At 37.1% G+C, this 24,198-nt stretch overlaps 1 protein-coding gene across 2 annotated transcripts in view; it reads left to right on the forward strand.

Moving 5' to 3' along the window:
- Nucleotides 1-24,198, forward strand: part of FILIP1L (filamin A interacting protein 1 like) — a 102,466-nt gene that overhangs the window by 63,284 nt on the left and 14,984 nt on the right. For both annotated transcript variants that reach the window (XM_034790009.1, XM_034790000.1), the window contains exon 2: nt 17,839-20,587. In XM_034790009.1, coding sequence (XP_034645900.1) covers nt 17,839-20,587 — 2,749 coding nt within the window. The remainder of the gene's footprint in view (nt 1-17,838; nt 20,588-24,198) is intronic.

Here is a 24,198-nt window from a genome sequence, read left to right on the forward strand (position 1 = left end):
TAAAAAGAAGAACAGGAGTACTTGTGGCACCTTAGAGACTAACAAATTTATTAGAGCATAAGCTTTCGTGGACTACAGCCCACTTCAGTCCACGAAAGCTTATGCTCTAATAAATTTGTTAGTCTCTAAGGTGCCACAAGTACTCCTGTTCTTCTTTTTAAAAGTGACAAAACTCTCCAATTTAAATCCCTTGCTCACTCATAAAAGGGAGATGGCAGGAGAACAGAAAGGCAAGACAATATACATTACACAACTACATCCATCTTAACACATTAAGGGCAACATTATCCAAAGCGGCCACTGATTTTAGATACCTCCATTTCTTGGTGTCCAAACTGAGACACCTTCAAGCTTTATTTTCAGAGATGTTGAGTGCCTATCATCACTCCTATTTACTTTACTTGGAATTGTGTGTGCTCAACATCTCTGAAAAATAAGATTCAAGATTCCTTGAGGTGGACACCTAAAATCAGTGGCCACTTTGGAAATTTCTGGCCCAGACAGGCTGGGTTTGCTCTTGCTTTGACCCGCCTCCTCAGCCTAGAGCAGGGGTCAGAAACCTTTCAGAAGTGATGTGCCAAGTCTTCATTTATTCACTCTAATTTAAGGTTTCGTGTTTTAACATTTTTAGAAGGTCTCTTTCTATAAGTCTATAATATATAACTAAACTATTGTTGTATGTAAGGCAAATAAGGTTTTTAAAATGTTTAAGAAGCTTCATTTAAAATTACATTAAAACACAGAGCCTCCTGGACCAGTGGCCAAGACACGGGCAGTGTGAGTGCCACTGAAAATGAGCTTGTGTACCGACTTCGGTACGCGTGCCATAGGTTGCCTACCCCTGGCCTAGAGGTTTAAACTGTTTCCACCATCCTTTTGAAGACAGAATTTTTCTACTTTGATGAGGAGTCATTAAAAAATTGCAGGTTTTAAGGAGGGTCCAATTTAGGTCCTGTCACTGACCCTTAGATATACTCAGGCTAACAAGGTTTGATAACAAATCAACAGCAAGAACTTCTAGAGATAAGGTTTTCTTTTCACATTCTGCATTTGAACTCACTTTTAAATTAATGATAAAAAGTTTTATTATATAATGAATAAAAGTGACAGCTGAAAATAGGGAAATATATCCTAAACACTACAGATCATCAGCAAAGGCAGGAATGCTATTGGGATAGGAAAAAATCAGACAGAACACCCAGAATAATTTTGCAGTTTCTATGTTCCATGAAAACTGTATGCAGTATATAGATTTTGCAAGGAAAACAGCCACTTGCTTTCACAAGAGCCTATCTTTGGGCTTGGGTGTGATTTCTAAAATGCACTAACATGCTGTGCATTAATGGGCTCATGTAGATCCTGCTGGTGTGCAGTGAAGACTCCCTAGTGCACTTTAACAGAGATGTACGTTGAAGTGCACTGGGGAACGTTTAGGGTGCACCAGCAAAGTCTACATAGACCCACTAATTCACAGCATGTTAGTGCACTTTAAAAATCACACTCTTATGGTGCACATTACCCTACCATATAGATAAGCTTTTGATTAAAGTAGTGCATGTAACCAAAGACTATCAGCCATACAAAGACAAAGAAGCATAAATCAATTCTTGGTACAATAACATGTTGTGGGAAATGCTGCAGAATGACCAGTTAATGAAAAAAGTTTTTCAAAAAGGATTAATGCTCACACTGAATCTTCATCTAAGTACCGTACCCTTACTGAGGTGAGGGTGACAGGTGATATGCAGATGTACAGTCCTTCTGTTTCCCCATAAATGCACTGTTTTATCAGAGACACAAGCTGGGTCAGGTAATATCTTTTATTGGACAACTTCAGAGAGACAGTTTTAAAAAAAGAATAGGAAACAGAACAGTTATGGAAAAATAAGTCTCTCTCTTGGCTTTAAAGGGATAGACCAGTTATAAACTACATTAAGAAACTATTGGCCACAGTGAGCGTGGCTATACCCAGTAAATCTACTTTTTTTCACCCTACCAATTTAAATTTTCCCCCCATGAAAGAAAGAAACATTTGGTTTCCAAAGCAAGCATGTTAGCCACTGCCTGTGTTTAAACAGCTAGACAACAGAGGCAGATTCTGGAAACACACTACTGTTCACATTTGAAGTGGGTATATGACTAAAACTGTGGCCTTCATGTTAAAGCAGAGAATTTGAATGTAAATGCAGTAAAACATCAAATAATAGGAAAACAGAAAACCCTATTTTGATACACAAGAAACAATTGATCTTTGGCTCTTGATAGTCAATAGTAGATCAGTGTTTTCTCAAACTTCTGTACTGGTGACCACTTTTACACAGCAAGCCTCTGAGTGCGGCCCCTGCTTAAATATATAAAAAAATTAGTTTTTAATTTAACACTATTATAAATGCTGGAGGCGAAAGTGGGGGTTGGAGATGGAGGCTGACAGCTCATGACCCCCACATAATAATCTTGCAACCCCCTGAGGGGTCATGACCCCCCCGATTGAGAACCCCTAACCCCTGCTTTAATTAAAAGATTAAGAATAGTTGCTTCAACAGGGCTATTTTTGTCCCATCATGTATTATTAAAGGAGTTATTTAAATTTATCAAATGTACCTATCAAATAGCCCTTAGTCACATTTACAATATGGTCCTTAAAAGAATACGATTCACTGAGTAATATCAACATTAGTTTTTGACTGTAGACTCCCATCCTACAATCTACTCTTAAAACAACCAACCTGCAACTACATTACAATGCGAGAGCCTGGGATAGGAAATATTCTTATTGACATGTTCAAGCTTATGGTCAACAGACTCAGGTTCTAGTAAACCAGGATATGATGCAATTTCCACACTTCCAACCTTGACTTGTTCAGATCTAACGATGTTTAGCAGGAGTGATTCAGCTGACCTCAAAAGGTTGGTGAAGATCATAGACAGACAGGCTGTCCCCCAGATATCCAAAGATCCCATCACACTTTGAATTGCACTTGGAAGCAAAAAAGCAATGTTTGGAGAATTGATAACATATTTTCTGAAATTAACACTCTACAGCAGGCCTAAGTGTTGGCAGTCTGCACCAGTGATAGCTTCAAAGTATCAGGGGGTAGCCGTGTTTGTTGTTTTTGTAGATACAGACTAAGAGTCTGGTGGCACCTTAAAGACTAACAGATTTATTTGGGCATAAGCTTTCGTGAGTAAAAACCTCACTTCTTCGGATGCCCAAATAAATCTGTTAGTCTTTAAGGTGCCACCAGACTCTTTGTTGTTTTTGTAGATACAGACTAACACAGCTACCCCCTGATACTTGACAACATGCAAGGCACTAAACTTAGCCGTATGGAGTGGAAATCCATCAACCTCAACAAAAAACTTGCACAGATACAGACAGACATCATCTTCCTCTCCAAATACAAACAGATGGACATCATACCAAAAGGACTGAAGGTAAAAAATCCATTGCAATCAACATACTACACTGAGTATGGTGAGAGACTGTGCCACACACTCTCAAAGAAACTGAGGAACCACCTGATCAGCATCCTATACAGCAGACAGGAGAAGATCAAGAATGAGCTCTCAGAACTGGAGACTCTCATACAATACCAGCCTTCTACACAAACTTCAACGTGGCTGGACTTTACAAAAATGAGACAAGCCATTTACAATGCACATTTCACTTCTCTACAGAGGAAAAAGGACTGTAAGCTATCTAAACTAATACCTGCCACTGGGGGCTATAACAATGGTACCCTCAACTCATCTAACAACATTGTCAATCTTTCCAACCACACACTTAGCCCAGCAGAAGAGTCTGTCCTATCTCGGGGACTCTCTTTCTGTCCCACCATCCCCACGAACATGATACAGTTCTGCGGTGATTTGGAAGCCTACTTTCGTCGTCTCCGACTCAAGGAATATTTTCAACGCACCACTGAACAGTGCACTGACCCACAGGAACCTTCCTACCAACACTACAAGAAGAAGAACTCTGCGTGGACTCCTCCTGATGGTCGAAATGACAGACTGGACCTCTACATAGAGTGTTTCCGCAGACGTGCACAGGCTGAAATTGTGGACAAACAACATCACTTGTCCCATAACCTCAGCCGTACAGAACGCAATGCCATCCACAGCTTCAAAGTGGTTTTGACTAATAACCTCAGGTACAGCACACTGCCATCAATTCAGATTGCCACATTAGCAAGAAATGGATGGATTCACCTTACCAGGCGTAGATGAAAAGATTCATATTTAGATCATAAATGAAAGTTATGTATAAGGGTTTTTTTCATTGCAAATATAGTTTCCATTTACTTTTGATTTTGTTATTAAACAAATACAGGCCATTTATGTAAACCAAATTTACTAGGGTCTTTGTTTGTAAAGGCTTGACTGTAATACTTCAGAAAATTTAGCATCAACAAAAATTTATGGTATCAATTAAGGTTCACTTTTTCTGCTACAAATACAATGGATTTCCCCACAAAACTACATCAAATAAAGTAATTGCACACAATGAAATTATAACCAGATTAGCATGAATGTACAATGCAAGTGATCACCATGTGATCTAGAGGCTGACTCTGGCAACTATAGCAGCCTGCTATTAACTAAAGGCACGGTTTACCCCTATCCCAGACACCTGCCTCTTTTGCGGCGTGAGGGAGACCCAGGTGCATGTTTACCTGAGTGCGCCAGGCTGCAGCCCCTATTCCGGCTCCTCACGGATATTTTGTTAAGATTTTGGTTGCACTTTTCTCCTCACCTTTTTATTTATGCACTCCCTATCCGTCGCCCCACAAAGTTGCGGGACCTCCTGGTCAACCTCCTCCTGGCCTTAGCGAAACTGGCCATCTATAAAACCAGAATGAGGAGGTTGGCCGATGGAGTCTCCTGTGACTGTGGGGCCTATTTCAGGTTCTCCGTTCTTTCACGTATCCGGGCAGAGTTCCTCTGGGCGGCGTCCACTGGCTCCCTTGATGCCTTTGAGGAGCAGTGGGCACTGTCTGGGGTTCTCTGCTCAGTGTCCCCGTCTGGTTCCCTTCGTTTGACCCTTTGACCTCACTCTTGTCCCTGTTCTTTTATTAATTAGTTGTCCCCCGTAATTTTTTGGTCTCCAGGACCTGTGGACCCCCCTTAGGCTGGGGGGGGATCCTGAATCCCAATAGGATTAACTAAAGGCTTTCTGCTTTAGCTTCATAGTACATACAGGCCTGCTGAAGGTGTATATGAATAAGGTCATAGTTCATACATCCAGAAGTATACAACAGATATGCAGTCATGCCACCCATTCTGACCCTGGCTGAGAATTTGGCCCAGACATTTATTTCTATATAGTACATGTTAAAATTATTTGAGAGAACATCTAGTTCCTGGAAATACTGTGGGAAAATGACATTTATGGCCAACCAGTCTCCTCTGAGTAACATGATGAGTTATTGTTGGAAAACAGCCATTCTCAAAGTCATCCTAAAAATATTAGCTAAATTTAAGTAAAAAATTTTTTGTATCGGTGCTGGTTAACTATACTCAGTGCTGGTTAAGATATCAGCATAGCTCCTGGTGAATCACGTACCATAAAGACAAAAGAGTAACAAAAGCATCATGCAATACACAACCATGGATCTACATGTCATAGAAAGGAACCGAAGAACCAACAAATTACAAACAGTTATCTGTGTAGAAACCACCTAAAGAATGCATGTCAGAGATATTCTTGAAGACTTGAACAGTTATATACTATGTTCAGGGATGACTTAAAGGGGTTGCACTTCTGATACGGACCTGAAGTTGCAAGGTTCATGACGGGCTTCATCAACAAGACTTACGTTCACCTGAATATGGCCTAGGCAATTCAGTCATTTCACTCATTTTTTAAATAATTTTGATCAGAAACCAAAGACAAAATTCATTCTTCTTCTACTCTGGCATTTTCATCATGTTTTTAAAAGTGTTCAAACATAGTTCCTGCTAAACAGCTTTGAAATAGATGGCTCTGTCCTGTAGTCATTGAAGTCAGCGGCACCACTCACACAACCAAGGGCTGTAAGACCAGGTCTTCCGTTTACCCACTCAGTATAGATAGGCCAAAAAACACAGTTTTAATCCTGGTTTATGGACTACATTGAAACAGAATGTAGACAGGCTCCCCAATATAGTATTTTTATTGTCCCCCCTTAAAATTTAACTATCTGCAGAATATTGTAGTATGCCTGTTAATTAGAAGTAATTATGCATGCTTAGCTCTAGGACCTGAAATTCAAGCAAATTTATTTTCCCCTTGGGATTTCAGAACTGGCGCAAAAAATGTTATTGCACAAGCGCTGCTGCAATTCTATGCATAATCATTACTTAGAAATTTCACATTTGGGGACCTGTTAAGTAGGTAGCATTTACTGCAGTAATGCAATGCTTAGTCACAGACTGGGAAATATTAGAGACTTCCTGTCTTATATTGGGCAAGTCACTTAATCTGTCTTTGCCTTTAATTTCCCCACCTGCGAAGAGAGAGGAAGAATACTTTCCTACCGCACAGGGGAGTGGGGAAGATTAATGCATTAATTTTGGTAGCGTTTTGAGATGCTCAAGATGCTATGGAAGAATTATAAAAAGATTTTCTATTGTAACCACAGTTAAATTATTGCACATAGTTTTCACTCGCTGTGTTATAGCAGCAGCATGCTGGCTGATACTTATATTCTGCAGAAATAACAAAACCCACCTCCATGTGTAATTGGCCATAGAGAAAATTTAACAACAAGAATTCCAAGGCAAACACAGTAGTTGCTTATCTTCAAGGCTTTGAGTATTTTGTAACAGTAGCTATTTGAAAGGATTTAAGATCAGGCTGCTGAGAAGGGTAGAGTTTTCCAGCAATAAATGTACAGTATGCACTTTTTCAAAAATAGAGGATGTAAAACACAGATTTCCGCCATAAATTCAATTTATTAAAAATGTAATGAATTTGTAATCTTTGAATATAAAAATCAGTAATGGATTTCATTGGATCTGCCTTGACTTTTGAGAAATGGCAATACTTAGCCCTTTTAAAGCATTTTCAACGTTAATCATTTGATTCTGAAAATATACTGTCAGATAGGTCAACCTTATTATCCCCATTTTATAGATGCAGAAGTTGAGGTATAGAATTTAACTTGTTCAAACCAAAGAGGAAGGTTGAGGCACTGTCTGGATTAAACTCAGGAGTTCTTGCCTCATCGTCCTGTTTCTCTGACCACTATACCACATCTCTCAAGACTAATCTTTCCATTTCCTCCTGTAAGCTTTCCATCTGCAAAACTATAATTTCCTGGCTGACGTAAATTCAAGGAGTTCCAAATTCTGGTGTTGCATCTGAAGTTACTTTCTTTATTTCTGGCTTCACAGGCAATTTTCTTTGCAGAAAGAAGATGGGAAAAGGATGCACTATGGTAATATTAAAAACAACAACAAACTATTAGCCAAGAAAATAAAAGCATCATGTACGTGTGACCACAACATTAATAGTTCATAGTTTCATTTAAAATTGATAGTCAAAGAGGAAACAAGACTTCAGAACAGAAAAAGATTAACATTTATCTTGCATGCACAATTATATGCCATTGTCATATTAACAATAATAGATATCAATTCTAACATCAAACAAAAATTATTCAAATAGCAGTTAAATCCAGGAAAGGGGGTGGGAGGTAGAAAGCTGTACCTCAAAATATAACATCAGAACAGTACAGCTCAGCACTCCAAAAGCTGTCTCTCTTTTGCGGGAGTTTTTCAAGGATAACACCAAGTAAAGCTCATTACCGTAGTCTGGTCAGTACAGAGCTCACTTGTAACTATGTTTTTTCAAAAGAACTCGCACTCAAATTTTTGATACCCCAAAAAAAAAATAAAAAAAAATTACAGAGACACACCAATAACTTGAAAACCAGACTTCCATGGGAAAATTTTTATCTACTGTTACTTGTAACACCAGAGATTACGAGAACTATAAGAAATTAGACAAAACAATATTTTTCAGCACATGAACTGCTGGGAGTAAGCCAAAACCATTTAGAACATAAGAACGACCATACAGGGTCAAACCAATCGTCCGCCTAGCCCAGTATCCTGTCTTCCAACAGTGGCCAATGCCAGGTGCTTCAGAGGGAAAGAAAGAACAGGTAATCATCAAATAATCCATCCCCTGTCACCCATAACCATCTTCTGGCAAACAAAGGTCAGGGACCCTTCAGAGCATGGTTTTGCATCCCTGCCAATCCTGGCTAATAGCCATTGATGGACCTATCCTCCATGAACATATCTAGTTCTTTTTTGAACCCTGTTATAGACTTGGCCTTCACAACATCCTCTGGCAAAGGGTTCCACAGGTTGACTGAGTTGTGTGAAGAAATACCTCCTTTTGTTTGCTTTTAACCTGCTGCCTATTGATTTCATTTGGTGACTCCTGGTTCTTGTATTATAAGGAGTAAATAACACTTCCTTATTTACTTTCTCCACACCAGTCATGATTTTATAGACTTCTATCATATCGCCTCTTAGTCGTCTCTTTTCCAAGCTGAAAAGTCCCAGTCTTATTATTCTCTCCTCTATGGAAGCTGTTCCATACCCCTAATCATTTTTGTTATCCTTTTCTGTACCTTTTCTAATTCTAATATATCTTTTTTGAGATGGAGCAACCAGATCTGCATGCAGTATTCAAGATGTGGGTGTACCATGGATTTATATAGAGGCAATATGATATTTTCTGTCCTATGAGTCCCAAAATTGTTAGCTTTTTTGATTGCCACTGCACATTGAGTTGATGTTTTCAGAGAATTACCCACAATGACTCCAAGATCTCTTTCTTGAGTGGTAACAGCTAAATTAGACTTCATCATTTTTTATGTATAGCTGGGATTATGTTTTCCAATGTGCTGTACTTTGCATTTATCAATATTGAATTTCTTTTGCCATTTTGTTGCCCACTCCCCCAGTTTTGTGAGATCACTTTGTAACTCTTCACAGTCTGCTTTGGACTTACCTATCTTGAGTAGTTTATAATCAGGAAATATTGCTAACCTCACTATGAATATGTTGAACGGTACTGGCCCTAGTACACACACCTGGGGACACCACTATTTACCTCTCTCCATTCTGAAAACTGACCATTTATTCCTACCCTTTGTTTCCTATCTTTTAACCAGTTACCGATCCATGAGAGAACCTTCCCTCTTATCCCATGACAGCTTACTTTGCTTAAGAGCCTTTTGTGAGGGACCTTGTCAAAGGCTTTCTGAACATCTAAGTATACTATAGCCAATGGATCACCCTTGTCCACATGCTTGTTGACCCCCTCAGAGAATTCTAGTAGATTGGTGAGGCACAATTTCCTTTTACGAAAATTATGTTGACTCTTCCCCAACAAATCGTGTTAATCTATGTGTCTGATAATTCTTTTTTTTACTATAGTTTGTCTGGTACTGCAGTTAGGCTTATCAGCCTGCAACTGCCGGGATCACCTCTGGAGCCTTTTTAAAAAATTGGCATTACATTAGCTATCCTCCAGTCATCTGGTACAGAAGCTGATTTAAATAATAGGCTACATACCACAGTTAGTAGTTCTACAATTTCACATTTGAGTTCCTTCAGAACTGTTGGGTGAATACCATCCGGTCCTGGTGACTTATTACTGTTTAATTTATCAATTTGTTCCAAAACCTCCTGTTCTTCAGATTTGTCACCTAATTGAATGCTTCAGGTTGCGGAATCTCCCTCACATCCTCAGCAGTGAAGACTGATGCAAAGAATTCATTTAGTTTCTCTGCAATGGCCTTTTTGTCCTTCAGTGCTCCTTTAGCATCTTGATCATCCACTGATCCTACGGGTTGTTTAGCAGGCTTCCTGCTTCTGATGTACTTTAAAAGTTTTTGCTGTTACTTTATGACTCTTTGGCTAGCTGTTCTTGAATTCTTTTTTGGCCTTCCTAATTATACTTTTACACTTCATTTGCAAGAGTTTATGCTCCTTTCCATTTTCCTCACTAGGATTTAATTTCCACTTTGTAAAGGATGCCTTGTTGCCGCTAACTGTGTCTTTTACTTTGTTGTTTAGCCACGGTGACACTTTTTTGGTTCTCTTACTATGTTTTTAAATTTGGGGTATACATTTAAAATGAGCCTCTAGTATGGTGTCTATAAAAAGTTTCCATGCAGCTTGCAGGAATTTCACTTTTGGCACTGTACCTTTTAATTTCTGTTTAACTAGCTTCCTGATTTTTGTGTAGTTCCTTTCTGAACTTAAATGCTACTGTGGAGGGCTGCGCTTTGGTATTTCTCTCCTCCCCTTCCACTCCACCCCACCCCCAAGATGTTACATTTTATTATGTTATGTTCACTATTATCAAGCAGTTCAGCTAGATTCACCTCTGATTTTTGGCACTGACAGTAGTTGTTGTGTATAGTCATTTTCAGAGGTTTTTTTATTGGTCAGTTCAACTTCTGTCATATGCACTAGTGTGATACCACTCCTGTGCACTTCTGATGGGGAGGAGTTTCTAGGAACACACTTCCCAAAGCCCTGCATGAGAACAGTTAGCAATAACAGCAAAGTTTGAACTGAAATCAAGGAGGCAGTCATATACAAGAAGGATTATGTGGGGAGACAGGGTAGATTCTAGCATGTTTTTTGCTGCTATTCTCAGGTCGCCCAAAAGACTTAATAAACATCAAAAGGAGAGCAAACTGTTCTATGTGTTTTTCAAGGAATGTTGAGAGGCTGTGCATACTACCCTCTCTCTCTCTATTTTTTTTTTTTAAATGATTCTGTGGCACTGTCAAAGTACAACGTGTTCTACCAAAATATTTAAATTTTCTAAAATTAGTCAATTAAAAGAGTCAAGTTACATGTCCCCTTTAAAGACATACATGGCAGCCCAGCAAATAAATTATATCTTGATATACCTAGTGGGGTATATTATTTTCTCTGTGCATGTTTCATTTTAATTTCCATAAATGAAGTTACTCATGCATCCAGACTACAAAGCCTTCTGTTTAAGATCCCAACAAATCTCCATCTGATTAGAGTTGTATGAAGGGATAATCACCAATGTACATTTAGATAAAAAAGAACTGTGGTGGATAACTTAAGAGCTAATACACTTTCCTAGCAGTCAATACTGAACTGGTGCCTTTGGGAGGATATTAAAGGAGCATTGCAGTTTAGAGTAAGACTAAAACCAAGGCCCCAATCACTATTGGTTGTTATAGAGACTATATTACTTTTTCTTCCCGTCCTGACTATGTCTGTGTGTGTCTGTGTACACATCCAGCATCATGACTAACTTCCAACTCAGGTAAATATATTCTGGTTACCTATTCTCTACAATTATGGATGGAGAAGGTATGCCTCACTTCTTGTCCTAAACTGCTGCTGTTGAGTTTCATCCCAGAGGTGGCAGCACAGATCCCTGTATAGTTATTTGTCTAGGAATGTTAAGTTTATAAAACAATTTGGGATTATAAGGATGATATCAAGATGTGATTAACTGCCCAGTGGAGAACATATCTTAATGTAAGAATTCCCATTTTAAATTAAGCTTTCATATCAAGACATTTGTCTGAATATGCTCTTGGATCTTGTATCTGATGTGCCTTTAATTTTCCTTTCATTCAAATTTGGACTTAATTCTTAAAAAATCGTTTAAAAATAATGTCAAATACTGAGATGCACAATTCTAAAATAAAGTGTTGCCATTCTGTTGGACAGTGCTGACAGATCCAGATAAAGCCAATACATTATGTAATACCTACGGCATGCTGTTGCTGCTATGATTTTAGAAGCCTTTGACTTTCTTTATAAAAGGAAAAAAGCACCAATAAAGATAATACATAGGATATAAAAATAGCCATAACATAGTTATTTATAAATATTACACATCAATAAGTAGGATTGTAGGGGAGGAAAAATTTATGCATACACATCCCAAGATTGGAAAATAATTAGTAAAGCTAAGCTTTACTGCCATAAACTATAAGGGAATGCAAGACTGACTTTCTTCCGGAAAGAAATACTTAACTCTATTGGTGTCAAAACTCACACCAATTTGTAGGACTTACCAGAAGTGATAAAGCATGTTTCTTTTCTTGTTAGTGGCCAGGCTTTGGCTTTTCTAGTTACTGGGAAGAATGCCTCAGACAGAGTAAGAATCATGATTTCATTTACATTTCAAACTTTCAGCTTAAAATTTTTGTATACATTATACAAAGGAATTTCAAATACATGTCCAAAAACATATTAGGAAGTCTCCTCAAATTGACATCTGTAGAATATTTGCTGAATGACATCTTAAAATTAATTATAAACACATCCATAAGCTTTACAAATACAGAAAATATTTTAGGTTTATACACAGCTTCCAAGATAGACACTAGAATTCTCTACAAAAATATTAATCTGAAGCTTTATAAAAGTCTCTGTGTGTCTTAGGCACTTGAAATATCTGTCATTTCTGTGGCCTGAACCAAAACTCCAGCTATAGCAGCTTCTTCACTATTTGAAGGGAGACTTGTCAAGGTCCAAATTTTATAGGCCGAGGTCCCTTTCTGTTAAATCCTTGAGAACTTGTCCTTTTCAAGGGTTCACTGTGCAGAAACGTTGGTCTGTTTTACTCTTGGTACTTAAAAATATAGATTTCATACCTGAACAGACTAAATATGAGAAACAGAGCGAGACGCAAAAGATTACAAAAACAAGGATCTGATGATCTCATTCCTGCCGCAATCAAGATTTCCTTACAACACAAACTTAAAGGGAGCACTTCCCCTACTGTCCCACAAAAATTCCAGTCAAACTATACTAACGTAATATAATACATGAAGATATTGGAAAACCCCACTTATAAAACATATCACATGACACTGTAAAACAATGTGCTGTTAGATATGTTTTGTAAGAGGCAGATAGTCATATGATACTAAATATAATCAGTGCAATCTAACCCAGTGCAATCTAACCCAGCACTTAGGTATGGAGAAGAGTTGAATACGTATGGAGACTCTACAATATAATATGTGCATTGAAAAAAAGTCAATTATGATGAAAAATGAGAGTTTCAAGGATGACAAATATGATTTTTTTTTAAAAGAACAGGCAATTGGCATTTCATATATAAGTGTGATGATAAACCAGAATAAGGTTAATAGCTTATATAACTATAACAGAAGCTCTGAAAACAAGGAGTAATAAGACACTGCTTTGACTCTGTTTAACTACCAAACATTCATGTCTATAAAAACAGCTTCCAAGACCTGTTTTTGCTGGACTGGATTCAGTTAGTGCTCTTGTCATCCCATGGGATCAAGTACTTGGAATTGTCTGTGAATGCTTTGTCTAAATGATGTATCTATCTTTGTCTAAAATGTAACTACATTCTTATGAAATACAACTCAAAATGAAAATAATTCAAATATTTAACCTAATTGGACAGCCTGATGATTTATCGATGATTTCCTGTCCTTCCTGATCACTCTCCAGCAAAATGTATTAGTGTCCTTTAGAGGAGACTTGGCAGGTTAAAAATCACATTTAAAAAAAAAAAGGCAAAAAAATTAGCTATATTATAGATACAACTTAAAGTATTAAACCTCAAAACACTGTACAAAATAAAATTTGCTCGGCACCTTTTATTCTGTTTCAGGACTGACTCAGTGAAGCACAAAAAGTAAGTGCACATTTCCCACTAGGTGTACTACTTGCTACTGTGGAAAAAGTCCCACAATACCCTCTAGGTAGTCAAGTCCTGATCCTGCAATGAGCTCCACACAGGAAGACTCCTAGAGAGAGCCCCTCAAGGTCCACCCACACCGAGCTCATTGCAGGATCAAGGTCTTAAATATTTGCAGGAAGGGATTTTCAATCTGTTCAATTAAAACTAACTAGTCAGTTTCATGTTTTTCTTATCAATTTCACTTTCTGGTTGGCTAGTACTGTAGTGTGATGCCTGAATTGCAAACACTACAGGGAAATGTTCACATCCATTCAAAAAAGACAATGAAAATATTTATGATGTTAAGGCAATTTATTTTACTTTTGCCATCTCAACAACAAATACATAACAGCACTGATATAATCCCATAAATCTCATATTGTATACACATATACTATATGTCTAAAATACAGAAACAAAAACTAAAGTTTAACATACACATTGTGAAACTAATCACCTTCCTAAATTCTTTTCCAAAAACCAGACAACTATCTTACAATTATGGATGTGAAGAAATTATGAGCATTATCAAAATATTCCATTTTGTATTTGATTTTATCTAGTTAAACAGTATTTTTAAGAAACCTAGATAAAAACCCAAATACAGTTGAAATATTTTGGAAATTTTATTGTAATTTCTACACTGTCCTAAATGTAAGAGGTATGTGTTTTGTTGTGGTTGGTGGTTTTTTGTTTTCCTCTAATTCTGGTAAGAAATTTTAGGAAAACAAACATGAAACCAATGTGTTTTGTATTTTTATTTTTGCCCTGTTTGTATGCATTTCCATTTTTTGACAAACATTATATGTATATGCAACAGGATTTTAAGGTAAGGTACATTATTTAGAGTATTGTGATGTCCTCTGTGCATTTGGTGTTTTCTAAACCCAGGAGAGGATATAATCCATGCCCCAAAAAGCATACATTTTACAAAAACAGATGTGAGATCGGGAATGGGATACAACATAGAAGCAAAGTGATGATAGCTATTGTTTACTTGGGTTGGGTTTTTTTTGCAGGCTGGGGAAGAGATGAATTTGAGGGAACAGGGTACAGAAACACTTGCTTTTTATTCTGAGTAGGTTTTCAAAATTTCATTTAAAAAAAAAATTCAGTGAAGGATAATGTTTTCAATATACTGCAGACATCCCTTCCAGATGCCTGACTAGGACTTCAGAATGACCAAACAGACTGGGCCCCAGAGAATTCACCCAGATTAGACATTAAGACAGGACAGTACCGGTAATATAATTAGCTCGTTCAAATATAGACGCAGAACAGACTTGATCAAAGCTCAATTTGTGTACCTCACTTGAGTCTCAGGCCCTTATTCAGCAAAGACTTTATTCAGATTATTGGGGGAGGGAGGGATAGCTCAGTGGTTTGCACATTGGCCTGCTAAACCCAGGGTTGTGAGTTCAATCCTTGAGGGGGCCACTTAGGGAACTGGGGTAAAAATCTGTCTGGGGATTGGTCCTGTTTGAGCAGGGGGTTGGACTAGATGACCTCCTGAGGTCCCTTCCAACCCTGATATCCTATGATTCTAAGATTCAAGTGGTCCCTTACTTTAACAAGCAGTTCCAGTAACTAGAGAGATAATACTATAGAAGAGAATGAAGATACAAACTGGAATATATATGAAGTACACATATTGAAAGATTTCTGTGACTACTCACTTAGACACCAGTCAACTGAAACATTTAAATTAAAGAAAAATCTGTTAACTAAACTGCATTATAAAATCACTATAAATCAACCACGGAAAAGTTAGAACTGTTTAAGGTTTTGTGGCCAACCACGTCCTCTAGAAATAAAACTTTAAGGCATAGAAAGAATTCAAACATTTTTGTTTTTTGGGCTAAGTAGATATCACCTAATTAAAAGATAATCAGTAATATATTCAACAGCTAATTTAGGTATTATTCATTTGGTCATTGTCCAGATAGTACCCCTTTAAAAAAGAACGATCAAACTAAGGAAACAATTTGATAAAGTAAAACCAAGACTAATAAGTTGGAATAAATTCAACCAGCATTATTATAAGATGGCTAACCTCAGGCACACACAAAAGCTGAACGAGTCCAAGTGAAACTGCTAGTTATGCTTCTGTTATAGTTTTGTGTCTATGGCAACACCAAATCATCAACTGAACTCCACTACTAAAGCACTCAGAGGTAGGGGTGGGGAAGACAGGGAAATTTAGAAATACAAGTTGTAATATATAAAAATGAAAGAGTCATTAAGCAGAACTTTTTTTTTTAATACCAACAATGTAGTAATAAGTCTTTGACTCTGTTGCTCCTGCTATTTGAGCAGACTTCCTGTATTCATCAGCCTTATCAACCCACTGTCATTTCTCAAAGTTCATTTAAAAAAATTCTCCCCTTGCCGACGCCTTTTAATGTCCATTTCCCAATTATATTATTAAAAACTCTGTAAATAATTTGACAATGTTTGTAAGAATGATTCCATATAAGTTAAGCTTACTACATTTTATTATTATTATTGTCCATGCTGTCAATTTTGCACATAAAGAACTTCACTGCAAGAGCAATGATTTATTTGCAGTAACAGAATAAATACCTTGGGTACAGTGAATGTGCTGTGAGAAATTTTGTATAGCCAATGTCGGAAACCTCTACTCACTGCCCCCATTACAAAGGGACAAGTACCAGATCAACCTAAATAGTGTCAGCAGCTTTCTACTACCATGTAAGAATCCAGGCTCTATTACTGCCAAATGGGTAGGTGTTGCTAAAACTGCAGGCTAAGCCCTCAGGACTACGTTCCTCAAGTCACGGAACAGCTTATTAAGGAGCAGCATGTATGGGAGAACCACCTAGTTCTTCCTGAATGAGATGATGATGGTGGTAACATGGGCCTTTAGAAAGAGTCCTACCGCATAATCTCTTTTTTCCTAATGAATGTTATTTAATATAGATATTACACGCACAGAGACTTGGTGCGCAGAGATTCTAGTATTTGTGTTTCTATTATGTTTCTTGTTTCTACTTATATTTTTCACATGCTTTTTTTAACCCTTCAAGGAGCTTACTTTGTGGGTCAGAAATAAGTAAAAAGAGCTGATGGAAAGGAGGCAGAAATAGTGAAAAGGTCAGGTTACATTTTATTTCAGCGCCATCAATATCTCAGGGACAAAAAAGAAAGGTCCATGAAAAGATCCAAATACTAAGATATTTGGGTTATTCCGGTTCCTGCAGGTCACAAATGCACAGTCCTAACATACATCTTTTACCACTGAAATATCCTGCATCTCATAAACAAGGAAAGATTATGAATCTATACTTGAGCTACAACAGTTACAGGTAAAACCTGATTTTAGGAAAATCTCAAGGAACACCTCAAGCCTTCACGAAAAGGCAAGGTTTCATACTATGACTTTCAGATACACCATCAGACCTGAGTTTTGGACAACAAGGAATTTGGGATTTTTGAGGTGCAAAACAACAACTACCAACCTAAGCATTTACCTGTTTACAGCAGAATTAGACTGCTACAAGATGGCAAGGATCCCTTTTCATTTAGAATGGCTGACACACTGTTTTTGTATTAATTTAGCTATATCAATTGTTACACTGACATAATTAAATCAATGCAACCCCTTACTATGGACATCCGCACTAGATTTTAGTACTGATTTACCTAAATCAATTTCTAAATAACCAATACAGCTAAACAGCTATATAAACAGTGTGTGCAGATCAGACCTTAGGAACCAGACAATTGAATTTTGTTCTAGAGTGGGGTGTCTGAAGCTTGCCCAATTGATGGAGTTGTATTGGCAAATGCAGAAGCCTGAAGGCTGTACTGTACCTTTATTGCAGAAACAGTTAGTAGAGCCCAAAGATCTAAATAAGCAACATGGACTGGCATCTCTGGTTAAAATGAAGCACTTAATGTGAGGACTTCTAGACTCTGTAGCCTTTTCTGCTGCACGACAAAGTCAGGCAGCCTCAGGTTACATCATAGATTGCACTTTGTTCACCTCTACTCTAGATGGTATCATAATTCTAAACATATGTATTTTGAAAAATCCACTACAAAAACTACTACAAAATAAAACAAACATATTTTGTGTTTTTCAGATTGAAAAAGCTGATTGACCAAGAAACAGCCTATCAGGCAAAAAAAGAGAAGGAAAACAACGAAAAAATAACTAAATTGAAAGAAGAACTGACAAAACTGAAATCATTTGCTTTAATGGTGGTGGATGAACAGCAAAGACTTACAGAACAGTTGAACCAACAAAGTCAAAAAATCCAAGAGCTAATCACTACTGCAGAGCAAGTACACGAGAAACTCACCATTGCAGAAGCAAAAGTAGAAGAAGAGAAGCAGAAAGCCATCAGGCTGGAAGCAGAACTGCAAGCGCAAACCAATAAGATTTCCCAAGAACAAGAAACAATGATGGCCAAACTAACCAATGAAGACAGCCAGAATCGCCAGCTCCGGATAAAATTAACAGCACTCACTCGACAAATTGATGAATTAAAGGAGACTAATAAGTCTTTACAAAAAGCAGAGGAAGAACTGCAAGACATAAGGGAAAAAATTAATAAAGGAGAATGTGGAAATTCCACTCTTATGTCTGAAGCAGAAGAATTATGGAAACGTGTCCTGGAAATGGAAGGTAAAGATGAAGAGCTCATAAAAATGGAAGATCAGTGTAGAGAGCTTAATAAAAAATTAGAAAAAGAAGCAGAACAAAACAAGAACTTTAAAGCAGAAGTTGACAAACTCAGCAAAAGAATTATGGAGCTGGAGAAATTAGAAGATGCTTTCAACAAGAGCAAACAAGAATGTTACGCTCTGAAATGCAATCTAGAAAAAGAAAAAATGTTAACAAAGCAATTGTCTCAGGAACTGGAAGGCTTAAAAGCTAGAATTGGAGAGCTTGAAGCCATTGAAATCAAGTTAGAAAAAACAGAATTCACACTCAAGGAAGATTTAACTAAACTGAAAACATTAACGGTCATGCTTGTGGATGAAAGAAAGACAATGAGTGAAAAAATAAAGCAAACAGAAGAAAAGTTACAATCTGCAACTTCCCAACTTCAGGTGGAGCAAAAGAAAGTGATGTCAGTTACAGAAAAACTAATTGAGGAAAGTAAAAAGGCACTGAAATCAAAATCTGATGCAGAGGAAAAAATGTCCAGTGTAACAAAGGAAAGAGATGAACTGAAAAAAAACCTAAAAGCAGAGGAAGAGAAAGGAAATGATCTCTTTTCCAAGGTAAATATTCTAAGGAAAAGGCTTCAGTCACTAGAAGTCACTGAAAAAGAGTTTCTTAAAAATAAACTCAAAGAAACAACTAAATCAAGCACATCCTTACAGCAGGAGAACAACAAGATTAAAGAACTTGCCCAAGAAGTTGAGAGGCTGAAAAATAAGCTGAAAGAAATGAAGGCCATAGAGGATGATCTCATGAAAACTGAAGATGAATTTGAGTCTTTAGAGCGAAGATACATCAATGAACGAGACAAAGCTAAATTTTTATCAGAAGAACTGGAGGTTGTGAAAATGGAACTGGCTAGGTATAAATTAGTAGAGAAGGCCGAGTCCAACCAAGAACAGTGGCTTTTCAAAAAACTTAAAGAAGAAGCAGCAAAGTCAGGGCACCTGTCTAGAGAGGTAGATGCATTGAAAGAGAAAATTCACAAGTACATGGCAACAGAAGACCTAATATGTCATCTTCGGGATGATCATATGGTCCTACAGAAGAAACTCACCCAGCAAGAAAACAAAAACAGAGAGTTAGCAAGAGAAATGGATAGCCTTACCAAAGAATTAGAGAGATACAGACGCTTCAGTAAGAGCCTTAGACCGAGTCTTAATGGAAGGAGAATTTCTGACTTGCAGGTTTTCTCTAAAGAAGTCCAGACAGATCCAGCAGACAATGAACCACCTGATTACAAGAGCCTTGTTCCTTTAGAACGAGCAGTCATAAATGGGCAATTGTATGAAGAGAGTGATAATGAAGATGAAAACAATGATGAGGAGCAAACAGTGTCTTTCAAATGCAATTCGTCTGTTGCAAATGCAGTAAACAAAAAGTTATGGATCTCATGGATGAAGTCCAAAGAAAGCCATCCTCAAAATGGAAAAATTCATGACAAACAGAATGGAAATTGTGCACAGCCACGAGACTTAATTCTAAGTCATACACCTGGTCAGCGTCTTCATATACAGGTTACACCAGACCATGGACAAAACACAGCTACCCATGAAAAAACAAGCCCTACTACAGACAGTCCTCACTCTTACACTAGTACAGCAGTTATACCCAACTGTGGCACACCAAAGCAAAGAATAACCATTATTCAAAATGCCTCTTTAACGCCTTTAAAATCAAAAATAGCTGATGGTTACATGAGTCCAGAGCAAGCTGTGCCACCTATCACATTGGCTACTTTTGCAAGATCTCAAACTCCTGAATCATGTGGCTCAATAACTCCAGAAAGGACAATGTCTCCGTTGGCTCTGACAGGTTCTTCAAGTTCTCCAGAACAAATGCTTTCTCCAGAGCCTTTGGAAATTGGTGCCAAGCATACTCTTTTTAGAGTATCCCCAGAGAGGCAATCGTCATGGCACTTTCAAAGATCTAACAGCACTGGTTCAAGTGTAATAACTACTGAGGATAATAAAATCCATATTCATTTAGGAAGTCCTTATGTTCAGGCTCTTGCTAATTCAGCAAAACCTTACACTCCAATTCAGGATAACAGAACTCCAGCACTAACTAATGGAACACCCAGTAAGCCTACTAGTAAAATCACAAGCAGTATCACAATCACACCAACAGCCACTCCTCTCCCACGGCAATCACAAATTACAGTAAGTAATGTCTATAACTGATCCCCATCCATGCTGACTCCTTTACCAGCAACCCATCCTATTTTTCATCCCAGCAAGAATAATTTGGAAACCCCCCCCTTTATTTTGGGAGAGATCTGTGCATGAACTGTACAATGCTATTTGGAACTAACGTTAAGTTTTGCCTGCTTAGTCATATCAAGTGTGCACTTACTGTATATCTTTTCACTGAAATATCTTTATGTAAAATATTTAGTCTTCCACTTGTATAAATGCATCTTTATGTATTTCCATTTTCCATAACTCACATTACTTTTGATTGCAAGGTGTATTGGTGAAATATTTTAACATTACAAAACAGTAAATAATTGGTTGTTTTTACCATTGCTTGCAGAATTATTTGTTCTTTTGGTGTGTGTGCGCGCATTTTGTATTTTTGCATGTATGACAGACTTTTATTTTAATCCTTGAAATGCCTGCTAAATACAGATAAGAACTATTTCATTACCTTTCTTCTATTCCCCAATTTTTCCTAGCCTTATTACTCAAATTATTATTTTTAGATCAAACACACACAAAATCACATGTACAGTACCAATTTTAAGTTCATGATGCATAAATCACATGTTTTGGGGCATGTCAATCACTGGGGATTTTGAGAGTGTGGATTTTTTTAAACACTTTGTCATTCTGTTAAAACTCAATCTGTTTCCTCCTTCAAACCTTTCCTTTGTAATGGGGTTGAGTTGAGAAGTTTATATCACAGAAATATTTTCTTTTTCCGTAAGGTAAGCTCTTAGTCTACATTAAAAATACTAACGTTTAAAGACCTTGTAAGAACGTGAACAGCAACATTTACATTTTAAAAAGACCAACCAGAAGAATGGCTCCACAGCATGATTTTATTGTTCAAAGTAGGAGGGAAGGAGGCAGCAGGGTTGGAACCCAGATTACAGTCCATCGTTCTACATATTAGTTAGGCACCGTGAAGAAAAGAAAGCAAAATGAATGATAGGACCCCCTTATAGTTTCTGAAATGATAAAATAAGTTGGTTACAAAAAATGAGAATACTATAGTCCAACTATTTGAATGTATACATCCCTCCAGACACAGTACAGACACTAATAATACAATTCCGCTATTTAGACAAAACTGTGTCACACACCACAGCGATGGACGCTATATTAGTGCATATAATAATAAATAATGACAATAGTATAAGCAATGCTGGCCTCAATTTGTCTGTATACCAAGAGTAAGAAGCAATCAATGCTAACCTCTTGGAGAACATTACATACAGTGACACCAGAGCTTCATTTTGAATTATTTATAGGGCCGAAAGGTCTCGAATTCACTTCCCCAAAACCTCTCTTTCTCTAAATAAAGAGCTACTACTGAAATTCACTCTTTTAAAAACAGCTTTTTAAAAAGTTAAACATCAATTTTAATTATGCATTTAGAAAACAAATCTTTCATCACTTTGCTAATCATCATAAAGAGATTTGTGCACAAACAGAAGCTCTCTACTTCATACATCACAGCTCAAGATGAATTGGGCAGAATAAAGATAATCTTTTCCATGATTATGAACTGTGATATTAATTGTCCTTCAACACTGATTCAGCAAAGGACTTTAAGCACGTGCTAAAGCTGAATGGGGAGCTAATGATTATGACAGAAGACAATAGCTGATTGTAAAAGGAAAAGTTTCTATTTAGAGAAAACAAAAATTTATCTTGATAATCAGCAATGATGGAAAAAGAAATAAAAGTAAGGTCCATGGGAGTTTCAATTAAATCGTTTTTTTAAGAAGTGCACACTATTGCAACAGCATTTTTTAAAAGATTTAAACTATACAAGATAGTGTGAGCCCAACCCAATCTCGCTTACAGCCTGATCCAAAGTGGGGTTTGGATTAAGCCCTTTGTTCCTGTTTTACATCCATTTAACTCCAATTACTTCAGAAGCTGAATTGAGTGGAACCAGAATCAGGCTCAGCATGTGATGTTCCTTAAGGCTCTTATCTTGCAAGGTGCTTATTGACTTCAGCATCCACTGACTTCAATGGAAGTTACTTATCACTAGGTGTTCAGCATCTTGTAGAATCAAGACCGAAAGGAGCATAATCTTATATGACGGTAATAACATACCCTTTATTACATTTGGCTTTAGCATTCTTTTCTGCAGTGCCAATCCAAAATGGACATTAGATCTCTACGTAACTAATTTTCAACATACACTGTTAAGATCCTGTAGGTATGCACATTTTACAACAGTGCATAACTCTGCAGTAATCACCAATATTCTGTTAGCAGACATTTGAAAATACTGAAAATGCCAGAGTCCTTTAAAAAAAATCCTATTACTGTCCTCATACATTTAGCATTACATTTTGTTTTTTATTTTAAAATTACGTAGAAAACAAAATATTCTGGTTTGCATCTGCAATCTAACCAGATGCACAGAAATTAGTTGATTAACAACAACTAGGCAGTAATCTGTTACAATGTCTTTCAAAAAAAATAACTATACAGCAAGAATTAGATTTAGTCATTTCTTGTCCTTTGGACAGTTGCCCCGTTCTTCTGAACAAGAGTTCTATGTTAAGTGAATTAAAAGACCTAGACCAGAGATCACACCATTAAAAAGTTTAATTATTCAACAGGATAGTGCTTATTCTGCCTTGTTCATTTTTTACTAAGAGACCATTTTCACTACAGGAAAATAATTTTTTATTAACAAAAGCCAAAGGAAACAGCCATAGGATATTACTATTGACAGAAAAGTTGCATCAAACTTGCCTGTGAGCATCTTTGTCACATTTCCCATAACAGTATACCTTTTGATTAAGATCAACAGATATGCCCTCTGCCAAAGAGACTAAACATATCATACTTGCAGGGTCATGGACTCCGAGATGTATTTATTTTTGCCATTGACTTACACAGGAGCAAGATGGAGCAACAACTTCAATTACAAGTCAGGCTTTCAGAAGACAGACTGTTCACTCTTCTTTTATTCCAAAGAGCTGATCAGTAGTGCATGAGGGAGTAAATGCATTGGTGGATATATTTACAGACTGTAGCATAATTAATTTTAAATAACTTTCTTAACTAAAAGAAGGTAGCTTTAAGGTTGTCACAAAGAAAGGAATCATTGTCTAGTGGTTGAAGGCACGGCTACTACTTCCCTATGTCATCTTGGGCAAGTCACTTCACCTCTCCAGCTCTCAATTTTCCCATCTCTAAAACAGGCATGATAATATTTACCTACGTCACTGGTGGGGTGGAGGATGAAGCTCAGTTAATTTATCTATAAATTGCTTTATGAGCCCTTGATGAAAGGTGCTATATTAAAAGGTCAAAGTATTATAATATTAAAATATAATAATGAATAACAATATAGCAAATATAAAGCAGTTTTCATGAGAGGATATCAAAATACTTTACAAAAATAGGGTCAGGATCACTATTTCATTTTGCAAGTGGAAACTATCTTTTGTGTTTTTCCAGCAGCTAGCACAACTAAGCCGCAAACCCGAGAAGGTCCTTTAAGTACTACTGTAATAATGCAAATAAATAATAATAATAGTGAAAGTATATAGAAAATGTTAACCCAGCTGGATCAGATT

The sequence above is a fragment of the Trachemys scripta genome, chromosome 1 (assembly GCF_013100865.1).
Source record: "Trachemys scripta elegans isolate TJP31775 chromosome 1, CAS_Tse_1.0, whole genome shotgun sequence".
NCBI classification, from domain to species: Eukaryota; Metazoa; Chordata; order Testudines; family Emydidae; genus Trachemys; species Trachemys scripta.